At 50.2% G+C, this 18,986-nt stretch overlaps 1 protein-coding gene across 1 annotated transcript in view; it reads left to right on the top strand.

Annotated features, from left to right (window-relative positions):
* The window catches only part of LOC138363706 (proline-rich protein 36-like), a 147,037-nt gene extending 129,403 nt beyond the window's left edge, over window positions 1-17,634 (top strand). The window contains exon 3 of the mRNA XM_069323098.1: window positions 17,392-17,634. Coding sequence (XP_069179199.1) covers window positions 17,392-17,634 — 243 coding nt within the window. The remainder of the gene's footprint in view (window positions 1-17,391) is intronic.
* The last annotated feature ends 1,352 nt before the right edge of the window (window positions 17,635-18,986 follow it).

The raw sequence follows: 18,986 nt of genomic DNA, 5'->3' as shown, positions 1-18,986 counted from the left end.
TGTTATGCACACTATGGTAGCTGGTACTCCCAGACCACACAATGGTTCTGGTGGTGGTGTCATGCACACTATGGTACCAGGTGCTCCCATACCCCAGGATGGTAGTGGTGATGGTGTCATGCACACTATGGTAGCAGGTGCTCCCTGACCCCAGGATGGTGTAGTGATGGTGTCATGTACACTATGGTAACTGGTGCTCCCAGACCCCATGATGGTTGTGGTGATGGTGTCATTCACACTATGGTAGCTGGTGCTCCCTGACCCCAAGATGGTGTGGTGATGGTGTCATGCACACTATGGTAGCTGGTGCTCCCTATCCTCAGGATGGTATCAAGAACACAATATTTTGTTTTTTTCTACCACAAACGTGGCCACACATTTACAATGCAAACCAACATATAAACATTTTCTTCTGTCCTCCATGGACAGGGTTAGAGATGTGTTAAACATATGATTCAAGGGCTTATTGAACAATCAACCACAGAAGGTGATTTGGTGCTTTTAAAATGCTAAGCTAACCACACTAGGGTAGCAGATGCTCCCTGACCCTAGGATGGTTGTTATGATGGTGTCATGCACACTATTGTAGCTGGTGCTCAAAAACCCCAGGATGGTGTCATGCACACTATGGTAGCTGTTGCTCCCAAACCTCAGGATGGTTGTGGAGATGGTGTCATGTACACCATGGTAGCTGGTGCTCCCTGACCCAAGGATGGTTGTAGTAGTGGTGTCATGCACACTATGGTAGCTGGTGCTTCCAGACCCCAGGATGGTGTCATGCACACTATGGAAGCTGGTGCTCCCTGACCCAGGATGGTTGTGGTGATAGTGTGATGCACACTATGGTAGCAGGTGCTCGCTGACCCCAGGATGGTTGTGGTGATGGTCATGCACACTATGTTAGCTGGTGCTCCAAGACCCTAGAATGATCTCATGCACACTATGGTAGCTGGTGCTCCCTGACCCCAGGATGGTTGTGGCGATGGTGTCATGCACACTATGGTAGCTAGTGCTCCTTGCCCCAGGAGGGTGTGGTGTTGGTGTCATTCACACTATGGTAGCTGGTGCTCCAAGATCCCAGGATGGTGTCATGCACACTATCGTAGCTGGTGCTTCCAGACCCCAGGATGGTGTCATGCACACTATGGTAGCTGGTGCTCCCAGACCCCAGGATGGTGTCATGCACACAATGGTAGCTGGTGCTCCCAGACCCCAGGATGGTTGTGGTGGTGGTGTCATGCACACTATCGTAGCTGGTGCTCCCAGACCCCAGGGTGGTGTCATGCACTCTATTGTAGCAGGTGCTCGGAGACCCCAGGATGGTGTCATGCTCACTATGGTAGCTCGTACTCCCTGACCTCAGGATGGTTGTGGTGATGGTGTCATGCACACTATAGTAGCTGGTGCTCCCATACCCCAGGATAGTTGTGGTGATAGTGTGATGCACACTATGGTAGCAGGTGCTTGCTGACCCCAGGAGGGTTGTGGTGATGGTGTCATGCACACTATCGTAGCTGGTGGTCCCAGACCCCTGGATGGTTGTGGTGATGGTGTCATGCACTATGGTAGCATGTGCTCCCAGACCCCAGGATGGTTGTGGTGATGGTGTCATGCACCCAATGGTAGCTGGTGCTCCCTAACCCCAAGATGGTGTGGTGATGGTGTTATTCACACTATGGTAGCTGGTGCTCCCTGACCCCAAGATGGTGTGGTGATGGTGTCATGCACACTATGGTAGCTGGTGCTCCCTAACCTCAGGATGGTGTCAAGCACACAATGTTTTGTTTTTTTTCTACCCCAAACGTGGCCACACATTTACAATGCTAACCAGCATATAAACATTTTCTTCTGTCCTCCATGGACAGGGTTAGAGATGTGTTAAACATATGATTCAAGGGCTTATTAAACAATCAACCACAGAAGGTGATTCGGTGCTTTTAAAATGCTAAGCTAACCACACTAGGGTAGCAGATGCTCCCTGACCCTAGGATGGTTGTTATGATGGTGTCATGCACACTATTGTAGCTGGTGCTCCCAAACCCCAGGATGGTGTCATGCACACTATGGTAGCTGTTGCTCCCAAATCCCAGGATGGTTGTGGTGATGGTGTCATGTACACTATGGTAGCTGGTGCTCCCTGACCCAAGGATGGTTGTGGTAGTGGTGTCATGCACACTATGGTAGCTGGTGCTTCCAGACTCCAGGATGGTGTCATGCACACTATGGAAGCTGGTGCTCCCTGACCCCAGGATGGTTGTGGTGATAGTGTGATGCACACTATGGTAGCAGGTGCTCGCTGACCCCAGGATGGTTGTGGTGATGGTGTCATGCACACAATGGTAGCTGGTGATCCCAGACCAAAGGATGGTGTCATGCACACTTTGGTAGCAGGTGCTCCCAGACCCCAGGATGGTTTTGGTGATGGTCTCATGCACACTATGGTACCCGGTGCTCCCTGACCCCAGGATGGTTGTGGTTATGGTGTCACGTACACTATGGTAGCAGGTGCTCCGAGACCCCAGGATGGTGTCATGCACACTATGGTAGCTGGTGCTCCCTGACCACAGGATGGTTGTGGTAGTGGTGTCATGCACATTATGGTAGCTGGTGCTCCAAGACCCCAGGAAGGTGACATGCACACTATCGTAGCTGATGCTCTCTGACCCCAGGATGGTTGTGGTATTGATGTCATGCACATTATGGTAGCTGGTGCTCCAAGATCCCAGGATGGTGTCATGCACACTATCGTAGCTGGTGCTCCCAGACTCCAGGATGGTGTCATGCACTCTATGTTAGCAGGTGCTCCAAGACCCCAGGATGGTGTCATGCACACTATGGCAGCTGGTGCTCCCAAACCCCAGGATGGTTGTGGTGATGGTGACATCCACACTATGGTAGCTGGTGCTCTCTAACCCCAGGATGGTATGATGATGGCGTCATGCACACTATGGAAGCTGGTGCTCCATGACCCCAGGATGGTATGATGATGGTGTCATGCACACTATGGTAGCTGGTGCTCCCTGACCTCAGTATGGTTGTGATGATGGTGTCATGCACTCTATGGTTGCTGGTGCTCCCAGACCTCAGGATGGTGTCATGCACACTATGGTAGCTGGTGCTCCCAGACCCCAGGATAGGTGTGGTGATGGTGTCATGCACACTATGGTAGCTGGTGCTCCCAGACCCCAGGATGGTTGTGGTGATGGTGTCATGCACACTATGGTAGCTGGTGCTCCCCGACCTCAGGATAGGTGTGGTGATGGTGTCATGCACACTATGGTAGCTGGTGCGCCCTGACCCCAGGATGGTTGTGATGATGGTGTCATGCACTCTATGGTTGCTGGTGCTCCCAGACCTCAGGATGGTGTCATGCACACTATGGTAGCTGGTGCTCCCTGACCTCAGGATGGGTGTGGTGATGGTGTCATGCACACTATGGTAGCTGGTGCTCCCTGACCCCAGGATGGTTGTGGTGATGGTGTCATGCACACTAAGGTAGCTGGTGCTCCATGACACCAGGATGGTGTGGTGATGGTGTCATGCACACTATGTTAGCTGGTGCTCCAAGACCCTACAATGATCTCATGCACACTATGGTAGCTGATGCTCCTTGACCCCAGGATGGTTGTGGCGATGGTGTCATGCACACTATGGTAGCTAGTGCTCCTTTCCCCCAGGAGGGTGTGGTGTTGGTGTCATTCACACTATGGTAGCTGGTGCTCCAAGATCCCAGGATGGTGTCATGCACACTATCGAAGCTGGTGCTCCTAGACCCCAGGATGGTGTCATGCACACTATGGTAGCTGGTTCTCCCAGACCCCAGGATGGTGTCATGCACACAATGGTAGCTGGTGCTCCCAGACCCCAGGAAGGTTGTGGTGGTGGTGTCATGCACACTATCGTAGCTGGTGCTCCCAGACCCCAGGATAGTGTCATGCTTTCTATTGTAGCAGGTGCTCGGAGACCCCAGAATGGTGTCATGCTCACTATGGTAGCTCGTGCTCCCTGACCCCAGGATGGTTGTGGTGATGGTGTCATGCACATTATAGTAGCTGGTGCTCCCATACCCCAGGATAGTTGTGGTGATAGTGTGATGCACACTATGGTAGCAGGTACTTTCTGACCCCAGGATGGTTGTGGAGATGGTGTCATGCACACTATCGTAGCTGGTGGTCCCAGGCCCCTGGATGGTTGTGGTGATGGTGTCATGCACTATGGTAGCATGTGCTCCCAGACCTCAGGATGGTTGTGGTGATGGTGTCATGCTCACTACGGTAGCTGGTGCTCGCTGACCCCAGGATGGTTGTGGTGATGGTGTCATGCACCCAATGGTAGTTGGTGCTCCCTGACCCCAAGATGGTGTGGTGATGGTGTCATTCATACTATGGTAGCTGGTGTTCCCTGACCCCAAGATGGTGTGGTGATGGTGTCATGCACACTATGGTAGCTGGTGCTCCCAGACCAAAGGATGGTGTCATGCACACTATGGTAGCTGGTACTCCCTGACCACACAATGGTTCTGGTGGTGGTGTCATGCACACTATGGTACCAGGTGCTCCCATACCCCAGGATGGTAGTGGTGATGGTGTCATGCACACTATGGTAGCAGGTGCTCCCTGACCCCAGGATGGTGTAGTGATGGTGTCATGTACACTATGGTAACTGGTGCTCCCAGACCCCATGATGGTTGTGGTGATGGTGTCATGCACACTATGGTAGCTGGTGCTCCCTGATCCCAAGATGGTGTGGTGATTGTGTCATGCACACTATGGTAGATGGTGCTCCCTAACCTCAGGATGGTGTCAAGCACACAATGTTTTGTTTTTTTTCCTACCACAAACGTGGCCACACATTTACAATGCAAACCAGCATATAAACATTTTCTTCTGTCCTCCATGGACAGGGTTAGAGATGTGTTAAACATATGATTCAAGGGCTTATTGAACAATCAACCACAGAAGGTGATTCGGTGCTTTTAAAATGCTAAGCTAACCACAGTAGTGTAGCAGATGCTCCCTGACCCTAGGATGGTTGTTATGATGGTGTCATGCACACTATTGTAGCTGGTGCTCCCAAACCCCAGGATGGTGTCATGCACACTATGGTAGCTGTTGCTCCCAAACCCCAGGATGGTTGTGGTGATGGTGTCATGTACACTATGGTAGCTGGTGCTCCCTGACCCAAGGATGGTTGTGGTAGTGGTGTCATGCACACCATGGTAGCTGGTGCTTCCAGACCCCAGGATGGTGTCATGCACACTATGGAAGCTGGTGCTCCCTGACCCCAGGATGGTTGTGGTGATAGTGTGATGCACACTATGGTAGCAGATTCTCGCTGACCCCAGGATGGTTGTGGTGATGGTGTCATGCACACTATGGTAGCTGGTGATCCCAGACCAAAGGATGGTGTCATGCACACTTTGATAGCAGGTGCTCCCAGATCCCAGGATGGTGTCATGCACACTATCGTAGCTGGTGCTCCTAGACCCTAGGATAGTGTCATGCACACTATGGTAGCTGGTTCTCCCAGACCCCAGGATGGTGTCATGCACACAATGGTAGCTGGTGCTCCCAGACCCCAGGAAGGTTGTGGTGGTGGTGTCATGCACACTATCGTAGCTGGTGCTCCCAGACCCCAGGATAGTGTCATGCACTCTATTGTAGCAGGTGCTCGGAGACCCCAGAATGGTGTCATGCTCACTATGGTAGCTCGTGCTCCCTGACCCCAGGATGGTTGTGGTGATGGTGTCATGCACACTATAGTAGCTGGTGCTCCCATACCCCAGGATAGTTGTGGTGATAGTGTGATGCACACTATGGTAGCAGGTGCTTTCTGACCCCAGGATGGTTGTGGTGATGGTGTCATGCACACTATCGTAGCTGGTGGTCCCAGGCCCCTGGATGGTTGTGGTGATGGTGTCATGCACTATGGTAGCATGTGCTCCCAGACCCCAGGATGGTTGTGGTGATGGTGTCATGCTCACTACGGTAGCTGGTGCTCGCTGACCCCAGGATGGTTGTGGTGATGGTGTCATGTACCCAATGGTAGTTGGTGCTCCCTGACCCCAAGATGGTGTAGTGATGTTGTCATTCACACTATGGTAGCTGGTGCTCCCTGACCCCAAGATGGTGTGGTGATGGTGTCATGCACACTATGGTAGCTGGTGCTCCCAGACCAAAGGATGGTGTCATGCACACTATGGTAGCTGGTACTCCCAGACCACACAATGGTTCTGGTGGTGGTGTCATGCACACTATGGTACCAGGTGCTCCCATACCCCAGGATGGTAGTGGTGATGGTGCCATGCACACTATGGTAGCTGGTGCTCCCTGACCTCAGGATGGGTGTGGTGATGGTGTCATGCACACTATGGTAGCTGGTGCTCCCTGACCCCAGGATGGTTGTGGTGATGGTGTCATGCACACTAAGGTAGCTGGTGCTCCATGACACCAGGATGGTGTGGTGATGGTGTCATGCACACTATGTTAGCTGGTGCTCCAAGACCCTACAATGATCTCATGCACACTATGGTAGCTGATGCTCCCTGACCCCAGGATGGTTGTGGCGATGGTGTCATGCACACTATGGTAGCTAGTGCTCCTTTCCCCCAGGAGGGTGTGGTGTTGGTGTCATTCACACTATGGTAGCTGGTGCTCCAAGATCCCAGGATGGTGTCATGCACACTATCGAAGCTGTTACTCCTAGACCCCAGGATGGTGTCATGCACACTATGGTAGCTGGTTCTCCCAGACCCCAGGATGGTGTCATGCACACAATGGTAGCTGGTGCTCCCAGACCCCAGGAAGGTTGTGGTGGTGGTGTCATGCACACTATCGTAGCTGGTGCTCCCAGACCCCAGGATAGTGTCATGCTTTCTATTGTAGCAGGTGCTCGGAGACCCCAGAATGGTGTCATGCTCACTATGGTAGCTCGTGCTCCCTGACCCCAGGATGGTTGTGGTGATGGTGTCATGCACATTATAGTAGCTGGTGCTCCCATACCCCAGGATAGTTGTGGTGATAGTGTGATGCACACTATGGTAGCAGGTGATTTCTGACCCCAGGATGGTTGTGGTGATGGTGTCATGCACACTATCGTAGCTGGTGGTCCCAGGCCCCTGGATGGTTGTGGTGATGGTGTCATGCACTATGGTAGCATGTGCTCCCAGACCTCAGAATGGTTGTGGTGATGGTGTCATGCTCACTACGGTAGCTGGTGCTCGCTGACCCCAGGATGGTTGTGGTGATGGTGTCATGCACCCAATGGTAGTTGGTGCTCCCTGACCCCAAGATGGTGTGGTGATGGTGTCATTCATACTATGGTAGCTGGTGTTCCCTGACCCCAAGATGGTGTGGTGATGGTGTCATGCACACTATGGTAGCTGGTGCTCCCAGACCAAAGGATGGTGTCATGCACACTATGGTAGCTGGTACTCCCTGACCACACAATGGTTCTGGTGGTGGTGTCATGCACACTATGGTACCAGGTGCTCCCATACCCCAGGATGGTAGTGGTGATGGTGTCATGCACACTATGGTAGCAGGTGCTCCCTGACCCCAGGATGGTGTAGTGATGGTGTCATGTACACTATGGTAACTGGTGCTCCCAGACCCCATGATGGTTGTGGTGATGGTGTCATGCACACTATGGTAGCTGGTGCTCCCTGATCCCAAGATGGTGTGGTGATTGTGTCATGCACACTATGGTAGATGGTGCTCCCTAACCTCAGGATGGTGTCAAGCACACAATGTTTTGTTTTTTTTCCTACCACAAACGTGGCCACACATTTACAATGCAAACCAGCATATAAACATTTTCTTCTGTCCTCCATGGACAGGGTTAGAGATGTGTTAAACATATGATTCAAGGGCTTATTGAACAATCAACCACAGAAGGTGATTCGGTGCTTTTAAAATGCTAAGCTAACCACACTAGTGTAACAGATACTCCCTGACCCTAGGATGGTTGTTATGATGGTGTCATGCACACTATTGTAGCTGGTGCTCCCAAACCCCAGGATGGTGTCATGCACACTATGGTAGCTGTTGCTCCCAAACCCCAGGATGGTTGTGGTGATGGTGTCATGTACACTATGGTAGCTGGTGCTCCCTGACCCAAGGATGGTTGTGGTAGTGGTGTCATGCACACTATGGTAGCTGGTGCTTCCAGACCCCAGGATGGTGTCATGCACACTATGGAAGCTGGTGCTCCCTGACCCCAGGATGGTTGTGGTGATAGTGTGATGCACACTATGGTAGCAGATTCTCGCTGACCCCAGGATGGTTGTGGTGATGGTGTCATGCACACTATGGTAGCTGGTGATCCCAGACCAAAGGATGGTGTCATGCACACTTTGGTAGCAGGTGCTCCCAGACCCCAGGATGGTTTTGGTGATGGCCTCATGCACACTATGGTACCTGGTGCTCCCAGACCCCAGGATGGTTGTGGTGATGGTGTCATGCACACTATGGTAGCTGGTGATCCCAGTGTTACGGACCCGGATCCAGCGTCCGAGCCTGGAGCAGTGACGACCACGCCATCTGTGGGTCAGCTCCCGAAACCCCCTCGAAATGGACGACGACACCTAGTGAGGACGAGGTGTACTGGCTACGAGGGCCAGTTTCCAGTCCTGTTCAGCTCACAACACCGCCGCTGCTGACCTCTGGTGAGGTGGTGCTCAGACGACAACGCCATCTATGGAGTGGATACGTCGGGCGTTTGTGTCTGAGCCTGTAAGTGAGGTGCTTTAGTGTGTCCCTGTTATTGATGACGTGTCTGCTTACAGAGTCGACCTGGGACTGCTGTAAGGGAAGTTGAGTCAGTCTACCCAAGGCAGCCGTCCCCATACCAAGTGCTTTGCTGCAGCAGCTGTGAGTCGCCTCCCGGAGGAACACTGTGGTGTTACCCTGCCAGTGAAGTGGCAGTTGAAGGATTGTCGTACCCGGGACCGACTGCTAGAGACGATTGACCACTGGGGCATTGAGGACAGGAGAGTGATCAGTGGTATCACACGAGGCTCCTGACTAGGGCGCTACCCTAGTATCGCTCGTGGAGTGGCCTGAACAGCGTTGCTGATTCGGAACCTGCCAGTTGTCTGCTGGACTTGTGGTTGACGGCCTCCATGGCGGTGCCTCCAGTGGAACTGTGTTTTGGCTGGCCTGTGGCCGGGGTAGACTCAGCTTTTCGAAGGATTCGTCGAGAGGCCACGAGAGCACCGAGAACTTGGCAGCAAGAAGATCCAGGGTCTTCAGAAGATGACTACAGTGTAAATAATTCCCCTGTGCAGTGTTAATACCCCTCCCCCTGTGTAACCTTTTATATATTATTTATTGGTGGCGGTCATTATATTATATTAAGTTTTTGCCTTTCTTTCCCTTCCCCTTTTAGTTTACTTGCGTTACTGATCACATCCCTTGAAAGCCACTACTGGCTTGGGGCCGGATACCCTTCCCTCTAACAACATCAGAGTAAGAACCCAGTTGCGACCCGAGAGGGCCATAACACCCAGACCAAAGGATGGTGTCATGCACACTATGGTAGCTGGTACTCCCAGACCACACAATGGTTCTGGTGGTGTTGTCATGCACACTATGGTACCAGGTGCTCCCATACCCCAGGATGGTAGTGGTGATGGTGTCATGCACACTATGGTAGCAGGTGCTCCCTGACCCCAGGATGGTGTAGTGATGGTGTCATGTACACTATGGTAACTGGTGCTCCCAGACCCCATGATGGTTGTGGTGATGGTGTCATGCACACTATGGTAGCTGGTGCTCCCTGACCCCAAGATGGTGTCATGCACACTATGGTAGCTGGTGCTCCCTAACCTCAGGATGGTGTCAAGCACACAATATTTTGTTTTTTTTCTACCACAAACGTGGCCACACATTTACAATGCTAACCAGCATATAAACATTTTCTTCTGTCCTCCATGGACAGGGTTAGAGATGTGTTAAACATATGATTCAAGGGCTTATTGAACAATCAACCACAGAAAGTGATTCGGTGCTTTTAAAATGCTAAGCTAACCACACTAGGGTAGCAGATGCTCCCTGACCCTAGGATGGTTGTTATGATGGTGTCATGCACACTATTGTAGCTGGTGCTCCCAAACCCCAGGATGGTGTCATGCACACTATGGTAGCTGTTGCTCCCAAACCCCAGGGTGGTTGTGGTGATGGTGTCATGTACTCTATGGTAGCTGGTGCTCCCTGACCCAAGGATGGTTGTGGTAGTGGTGTCATGCACACTATGGTAGCTGGTGCTCCCTGACCCAAGGATGGTTGTGGTAGTGGTGTCATGCACACTATGGTAGCTGGTGCTTCCAGACCCCAGGATGGTGTCATGCACACTATGGAAGCTGGTGCTCCCTGACCCCAGGATGGTTGTGGTGATAGTGTGATGCACACTATGGTAGCAGGTGCTCGCTGACCCCAGGATGGTTGTAATGATGGTGTCATGCACACTATGGTAGCTGGTGATCCCAGACCAAAGGATGGTGTCATGCACACTTTGGTAGCAGGTGCTCCCAGACCCCAGGATGGTTTTGGTGATGGTCTCATGCACACTATGGTACCTGGTGCTCCCGGACCCCAGGATGGTTGTGGTGATGGTGTCATGCACACTATGGTAGCTGGTGATCCCAGACCAAAGGATGGTGTCATGCACACTATGGTAGCTGGTACTCCCAGACCACACAATGGTTCTGGTGGTGGTGTCATGCACACTATGGTACCAGGTGCTCCCATACCCCAGGATGGTAGTGGTGATGGTGTCATGTGCACTATGGTAGCTGGAGCTCCCTGACCCCAGGATGGTTGTGTTGGTGGTGTCATGCACACTATGGTAGCAGGTGCTCCCTGACCCCAGGATGGTTGTGGTGATGGTGTCATGCACACTATGGTAGCAGGTGCTCCCTGACCCCAGGATGGTGTAGTGATGGTGTCATTTACACTATGGTAACTGGTGCTCCCAGACCCCAGGATGGTTGTAGTGATGGTGTCATGCACACTATGGTAGCAGGTGCTCCCAGACCTCAAGATGGTTGTGGAAATGGTGTCATGTACACTATGGTAGCTGGTGCTCCCAGACCCCAAGATGGTGTCATGCGCACTATGGAAGCTGGTGCTCCCTGACCCCAGGATGGTGTCATGCACACTATGGTAGCAGGTCTCCCAGATCCCAGGATGGTGTCATGCACACTATTTAAGCTGGTGCTCCCTGACCCCAGTATGGTTGTGGTGATGGTGTCATGCACTCTATGGTAGCTGGTGTTCCCTGAACCCAGGATGGTGTCATGCACACTATGGGAGCAGGTGCTCCCAGACCCCAGGATGGATGTGGTGATGGTGTCATGCACACTATGGTAGCTGGTGCTCCCTGAACCCAGTATGGTGTCATGCACACTATTTTAGCTGGTGCTCCCAGACCCCAGTATGGTGTCATGTCATTATTAAAACAGTTAACACTGAAAAGCATCACTGAGAGTACTCAGAGTATGAGTAACGATGTATCAGTGCTATACCGACGGCTCTATAGAAGAAGGTGGACGATGTACCAGTTGCGCAAGTAATATATTTGAACAATCTTCTCTCGTACATATAGTAAGGAAGCGCGTCAATGATCTGGGCAAGTCAAACTCAAACCGAACCGGATGGATGTTGTTAGGACCGCGCAAGATAGCGAAGACAGTAGCGATCACGGCGGTCCTGGAGAGACAGGAAGCCAGTGTCTACATACAAGCTAAGGACTGGAGTCGAACGAAAGGCACCAGAACTGAGGCGCAACCCAGTATGGTGCAAAGCATCAAGACGGCGAAGAGTAGAAGCAGAAGGAGAGCAAAATTAATGAGAAGAGATGTGACAGATGAGGATTGTAGGATCCTCCAAGAGGACTTAAACAGGTTGCAGATATGGTCAGGGAAATGGCTACTGGGAGTTGGACACCAATAAATGTAATGTTATGGAAATGGGATCAGGTGATAGGCGACCAAAGGGACAGTACACAGTGAAGGGGAACTGCCTACCTGTAACGATTCGAGAAAGAGACCTGGGAGTGGACGTAACACCTAATCTAACTCCTGAGGCACATATAAATAGGATAACGACAGCAATTCACCACACACCGGCGAAAATTTGAACTTCATTCAGAAACCTCAGTGAGGAGGCTTTTAGGGCGCTTTACACTGCCTACGTGAGACCAGTCTTAGAGTATGCCGCGCCATCATGGAGCCCCCACCTGAAGAAACACATAAAGAAACTGGAGAAGGTTCAGAGGTTTGCGATGAGGCTTGTCCCAGAGTTACGAGGGATGGGATATGAAGAGCGGCTGAAGGAACTGAACCTTACGACACTAGAGAAAAGAAGGGAGAGAGGAGATATGATAGGGACATATAAAATACTCAGGGGAATTGACAAAGTGGAAATTGATGAAATGTTCACACGTAATAATAACAGAACGAGGGGACATGGGTGGAAACTGGAAACTCAGATGAGTCACAGAGATGTTAGGAAGTTTTCTTTTAGCGTGAGAGTAGTGGAAAAATGGAATGCACTTGGGGAACAGGTTGTGGAAGCAAATACTATTCATACTTTTAAAACTAGGTATGCTAGGGAAATGGGACAGGAGGCATTGCTGTAAACAACCGATAGCTGGAAAGGCGGGATCCAAGAGTCAATGCTCTATCCTGCAAGCACAAATAGGTGAGTACAAATAGTTGAGTACACACACACACACACACACACACACACACACACACACACACACACACACACACACACACACACACACACATACATCTCCCCTTGGATACTAAAGGAAGGAACAGAGGCACTGTGCTTGTGACTCTCCATAGTGTATAACAAATCATTGGTAACAGGAGAACTACCAGAAATTTGGAAAGCAGCTAATGTAGTTGCGATTTACAAGAAAGGGAATAGACAGGAGGCACTGAACAACAGGTCAGTGTCCCTAACCTGCATACCATGCAAGCTGATGGAGAAGATTGTGCGAAGAAAGCTAGTGGTACATCTGGAGTGAAAAAACTTTGTAACACAGCATCAAAATGGGTTCTGGGATGCCAAGTCCTGCCTCACAGGGCTGAGGCAGGCAGGAATTCTACGACCAGACAACGAAAATCAGGCAAGAAAGTGAGGGGTGGGCAAACTGCATATTTTTGGATTGCCAGAAAGCCTTTGATACATTACCACACAAGAGGTTAGTGAAAAGCAGGAGATGCAGGCTGGAGTGAAAAGGTAGGTACTCCATTGGATAAGAGAGTACATAAGTAACAGAAGACAACGAGTCACTGTGAGGGGTGAGGTCTCAGATTTGCGAGACGTCACAAGTGGAGTCCCGCAGGGGTCAGTCCTTGGACCTATACTGTTTCTGATATATGTAAATGATCTCCCAGAGGGTATAGACTCGTTTCTCTCAATGTTTGCTGATGATGCTAAAATTATGAGAAGGATTGAAACAGAGGATGATAGTAGAAGGCTACAAGATGACCTACACGAACGGAATGAATTCTGTCTTCCAGTGTGTGAGGTGCATTTCACGCAGCCTTTCCTCTTATCTCATGCCTCTTAGTTCTAGGACTAGCCTAGTGGCATACCTCTAAACTTTTTCAAGCTTAGTCATGTGCTTGACAAAGTAAGGGCTCCATGCTGGGGCTGAATTCTCCAGGATTGACTTCACATATGTGATATACATGGTTCTGAATGATTCCTTGCACAGATTTCTGAAGGCAGTTCTGATGTTAGCCAGCCTTGCATACGCCGCAGATGGTATACTTTTTAAGTGGGCTTCAGGAGACATGTTTGGTGTGATATCAACTCTTAGATTTTTCTCTCTCTCCGTTTCATGAAGGACTTCATCTCTCATTCTGTATCCTGTGTTTGGCCTCCTGTTTCCACCACCTAGTTTTATTACCTTACATTTACTCGGGTTAAACCTTAGTAGCCATTTGTTGAATCATTCATTCAGTTTGTCTAGGTCATCTTGTAGCCTCCTACTATCTTCATCTGTCTTAATCCTCCTCATAATTTTTGCATCATCAGCAAACAATGAGAGGAACGAATTTATACCCTCTGGGAGATCATTTACAAATATCAGAAACAGTATGGGTCGAGGGACTGAACCCTGCCCGACTCCACTGGTGACGCCTCGCCAATCTGAGGCCTCACCCCTCACAGTGATTCGTTGTAATCTGTTACTTAGGTTCTCCCTTATCCAATAGAGTACCTTCCCTTTCACTCCTGCCTGCATCTCCAGCGTTTGCACTAGTCTCTGATGTGGAACTGTGTTACAGGCTTTCTGGTTATCCAAAGATATGCATTCTGCCCACCCCTCTCTTTCTTGCCTGATTGTAGAATTCAATTAATCCCGTGTGGCATGATATTGCCTCCCTGAACCCATGTTGATGTTGTGTCACAAAGTTCCTTCGCTCCAGATGTTCCACTAGCCTTTTTCGCACAATCTTCTCCATCAACTTGCATGGAATGCAAGTTAGGGACACTGGCCTGTAGTTCAGTGCCTCCTGTTTATCCCTCTTCTTGTATATCGGGACTACATTTATCATCTTCCAAATTTCTGGCAGTTCTCCTGTTACCAGTAATTTGTTATACATCGGAGACTAGCCGGCACAATGCTTCTGCTCCTTTTTTTAGTATCCATGTCAGTATTCCATCTGGGCCTAAAGCCTCTGTCACATCCAACTCTAGCAAAAGCTTCCTTACATCCCCACTGGTAATCCCAAACTCCTCTAGTGGTGCCTAGTTAATTATTTTTTCTATTATCTCAGGAACTTCTCCTTGCTCTAATGTGAAGACCTCCTGGTATTTCGTATTGTATTCCTCACACACTTCATGTTAGTTTGTAATAAATCTGTCTGCCCCTGTCCTCAGTTTCATTACCTATTCCTTCGCTGATTTATTCCTGATGTGGCTGTGCAGCAATTTAAGTTGAGTCTTTGCTTAACTTTCTATGTCGTTTTCATATTGCCCTTCTGCCTCTCTTCTCACCCTGACGTATTCATTCCTGGCACTCTGGTAACCTTATCTGCTCTTAAGTGTCCTATTATTTTTATAGTTTTTCCATGCCCTTTTACTTCGTTGCTTTGCTAGCTTACATCTCTGATTAAACCATGGGTTTCTCTTCTGCATTTACTTTTTTTTTCCTTTTGGATCAGGATAAACTTGTCTGCTGCCTCCTTAAACTTCTGCATGATGTATTCCATCATGTCCTGGGCCCTCTTTCCCCTGAGCTCTGTTTTCCATGTTATATCCATTAGGAATTTTCTTATCTCCTCACAGTTTCCCTTTCGGAATGCCAGCTTTTTGTTTGCAGGCGCCTTCCTTGAGTACTTTAACCCCTTCTTCGACCAGATACTCAAACGCCAGGACACTGTGATTGCTCATTCCCACTGGGGTCTTGAAGTCGATTTCCCTTATGTCGGAGTCGTTCAGAGTGAAGACTAGGTCGTCTCACTAGTTCATCGTTTCCCCTCATTCTTGTGGGTTCCCTGACATGCTGGCTTAAAACGTTTTTTGTTGCCACCTCCAGTAGTTTAGCTCTCCATGTTTCCTCTCCTCCGTGCGGTTCCTTGTTCTCCCAGTCTAAACTTCTGTAATTGAAGTCCCACATGATGAGCAGATGGGATCGAATTCTACAGGCAGCAGAGGCTGTCCTCTCAATTATATTGTTAACTTCCATGTTGTTTCTCTCATACTCTTGACTGGGGTCTTCTGTCATTTGGTGGAGGGCTATATATCACTGCTACTACTACTCTTGGTCCTCCCACCGTCATGTTGCCTGTTATGTAGTCTCTATGCCCCTCGCAGCCTGGGATAACCATCTCCTTGAAACTCCATTCTTTTCTCATGATTAGGGTCACTCCGCCTCCTCCTCTATAATCCTTCTCTTTCCTTATTAGAGTGCTCTCCTGGGGAAACACTTAATTCGTTATGATTTCTTAGAGTTTTGTTTCCATAAGTCCAATTACATCTGGGTTTACTTCTTGTGCTCTTTCCCTAAGTTCACTTTCCTTGCTTGTAATTCCATCTATGTTCGAGTACATCACCTTGAATCTGACTCTTTTCTATCCATCCTCAGTTTCTGTTTATTCCTCTTGAGTAGGTAAACATGGGGGGTCTAGGATGGGGAAGGAGGGATGGGATCTGGGTTGTGAAGGGAGGCTGGGTGTAAGGGAGACTTGGGTATTGTGGGAGCTGAGATGATCTGGTTTGGAGAGGATGGAAGCGAAGTGAGGGCTTGGGGGGGGGGGTAGGGGAGGAGGGAGGGCTTGGGGGGGGTAGGGGAGGAGGGAGGGCTTGAATGGGGGGGGGAGGTGAGGGAGAAAGGAGGGCTTAGTGGGGCGGGGGAGAAGGGAGGTCTTAGGGTGGTGAGGGAGAAGGGTGGGCACTGGCAGGTGAAGAAGGGAGGGCTTGGGGAAGTAGGGAGGGCTTGGGGGGGTGGAGAAGGGAGGTCTTGAGAAGAGTGAGGAAAAGGGGGAGTCTAGATGGTCACTCAGTGGGGGGGGCATGTAGGGGCTGTGGCAGGTAGAGCTTCTATTGCGTGGGAGGTGGGTGTGATTCTCCTCTCACTGGGGCAGTTGAACTGCCTGTGGAGGGTTCCCCACTCCCCTCTGGGATCGTAGGGTTCTGGGCTGTGGTTCCCTGATTCCTGTCTCTTCCCCCCTGCGCTCATTCCTCGCTGCTGCTGCCCTCAGTCTCTCCTTCTTGGTCATATCCCTCTGCTGCAATACTGCTTTGAACTTCATTACATTGAATAGGCTCCTCTTCCTTCTTTTGTATCCTTGCTTTTGAAAAACACTTTTTATCAGTCGGTCTCTGTGCTTGTTGTACTGGCCAAGCCTGAAAAACGTTTTTATATTCTGTTCTTCCCTCTCCATCTGTACCCCTTCAAGGATCTCTTTAACTATGGCTTTGTCCATATCTCTCCTCTCCCCTGGACTGGCTCCCATTTGCTCCTTAATACCTATTACGAATACTGTTCTTTTCCTCTCTATCAGTCGGTTAGTACATCTTGCTGCTTCCTGAGAAGTAGCAACTTTCGTGGCAGTCGTCCTCCCGTTAGGTTGGTCGCCTGGGTCGATTCTCTTTCTGAGAACCTCCTCCAACATGTCCGCTCGATCAGCTGCTGTCTTCAGATCCTTTATGGCCGCTTCCCTTATTCTGACCCTCAGTTCTGGGTGGAGTACAGGCATGAATTTCTACATAATCGTCAGCTGCTTGATCTCTTCAGCCGATTCCAATCCCTCAGCTTTCAATCATTTTAAGAACTTTCATTCCATATCTCGGGCCGGGCCGTCTCTGCGTAGAATCTTCCTGACGCTCTTGTACACTCCCTGAACCGCTTCTGGTACACTTCCAGAGTCATCCTGAACGAATGGAGTACTGTAATCTTGATCGAGTCGCATCTCGCACACTCTTCGAGGTTCAGCATGTTGAAGGCTTCCCGGGCCTCACCGGTCAACCTGATCTGGACCAGCGCAGCCCAAGCATCTTCCGGCCACCCTTCCATTGTCGATATCCTCCCGAAGGCTTCGGCCTCATGAGATTCGAAAGTTGGCAAGTCACGCTCTCTTACCTTGAGGTCATCCTGCCGTGCAGATAATGAGGTCAGCCGGCGCTCGACATGCCTCAACTCGACCTTTTTGTTTGCCTCTATCTCATCCCATCACATCTGGAGCTGTGTGTGTCCCGTTCCTCACGTCGCAGCTGTACTTCTCTTTCCTCTTGCTGCAGCTGTCTCTCTCTCTCGTTCCTCTCACTGTAACTGTGTCTCTCTTTCCTCTCGTTGCAACTGCGCCTCCCTTTCTTCTCTTCGCAGCTGGAGCTCTCGTTCTCGTTCCTCCTTGTTGCAGCTGGATCTTTCGTTCTTGCTCCTCTCGCTGCATCTGTGCCTCCCCTCTCTTTTCGACGCAGCTGGGCCTCCAGCTGGGCCTCATTATTTCCAGTTGTATGCTCTTCTTACTGCCACTGGATCTTCCACTGCTTCCTCGTTCGCTCTGGGTTCTTCCCTCACTGGCAGGTGCCTGGGACGGTTCTTCCCCTGTTGTTTCTTCTGGAGCCAGGAGGTGCACCATAATCCCCAGCCGGCACTCCGCCACATTGGACGTCCTCAAGCTGATGCTGAGATGGTTCGCCACAAGTTGGAGTTGGGCCTTAATCCTCTAACATGCTCCTATCCCTAGTCCCAACAAATTTATTCACTTTATCGTCCTCCATCTCTGTGTGACTGAGCAAATACAACGACACTACACTAATTTCACTATTTAAGTGTTTGCACTACCTGGGGCAACACTGTCACTGCGCTCACTGAGTTCCTGACAACACTGTCACTTGTTAGCGGACCCTGGTAACACTATCTCTGGTTCGACTATCCTGGCAAGGTCGCCAATTGTCACGAGTTGCTCACCTTGGTCTTGTGTTACGGGGGTTACAGTTAAACAGTGGGGGGATCAGGCTACTGATCCTGTAACTCCACGCCGCGGGTCTTCGCTCCCTCTACTTGGGTACCATCAACCACACCTCAAGTCCGGCCGCCTCTACTTGACCTTGGACCTAAGGGGAAGAGGAGAAGGCCCAGCGCACACTGCTCGAGCTCAGTCCTGCAATGTGCGACTCCCCTACCAGGCCTGCCCACCGACATGTGCAAAGTTTTGCCGAACCTTCGGCCGTCACCTCAGTTCTCACCTTCGTTTCCTGGTCGCCAGCTGGGAAATCTTCTCTGCGTCCCAGCACCGTTTTTATTTCAAATATTTTACCACTTTACCAGCCAAGGGTCTCTTTTCTATATATTGCCAGTACTAATGTGGTGCAAACTAATATCATTTATTCAAAATGCTCAATGAGAAGGAGGAGACACATAAAAGCAATGCTAAAATAATAAAGTTTTCTTTTATATATATATATATAAAAGTTTGTGAGGGTACCACGTCTGGTGCCAATGTGGGGACCCATAGC

Source organism: Procambarus clarkii, chromosome 1, assembly GCF_040958095.1.
Source record: "Procambarus clarkii isolate CNS0578487 chromosome 1, FALCON_Pclarkii_2.0, whole genome shotgun sequence".
Taxonomy (NCBI): domain Eukaryota; kingdom Metazoa; phylum Arthropoda; class Malacostraca; order Decapoda; family Cambaridae; genus Procambarus; species Procambarus clarkii.
The sequence above is the reverse complement of the archived record's forward strand: the minus strand, read 5'-3'. Positions and strand labels throughout refer to the sequence as shown.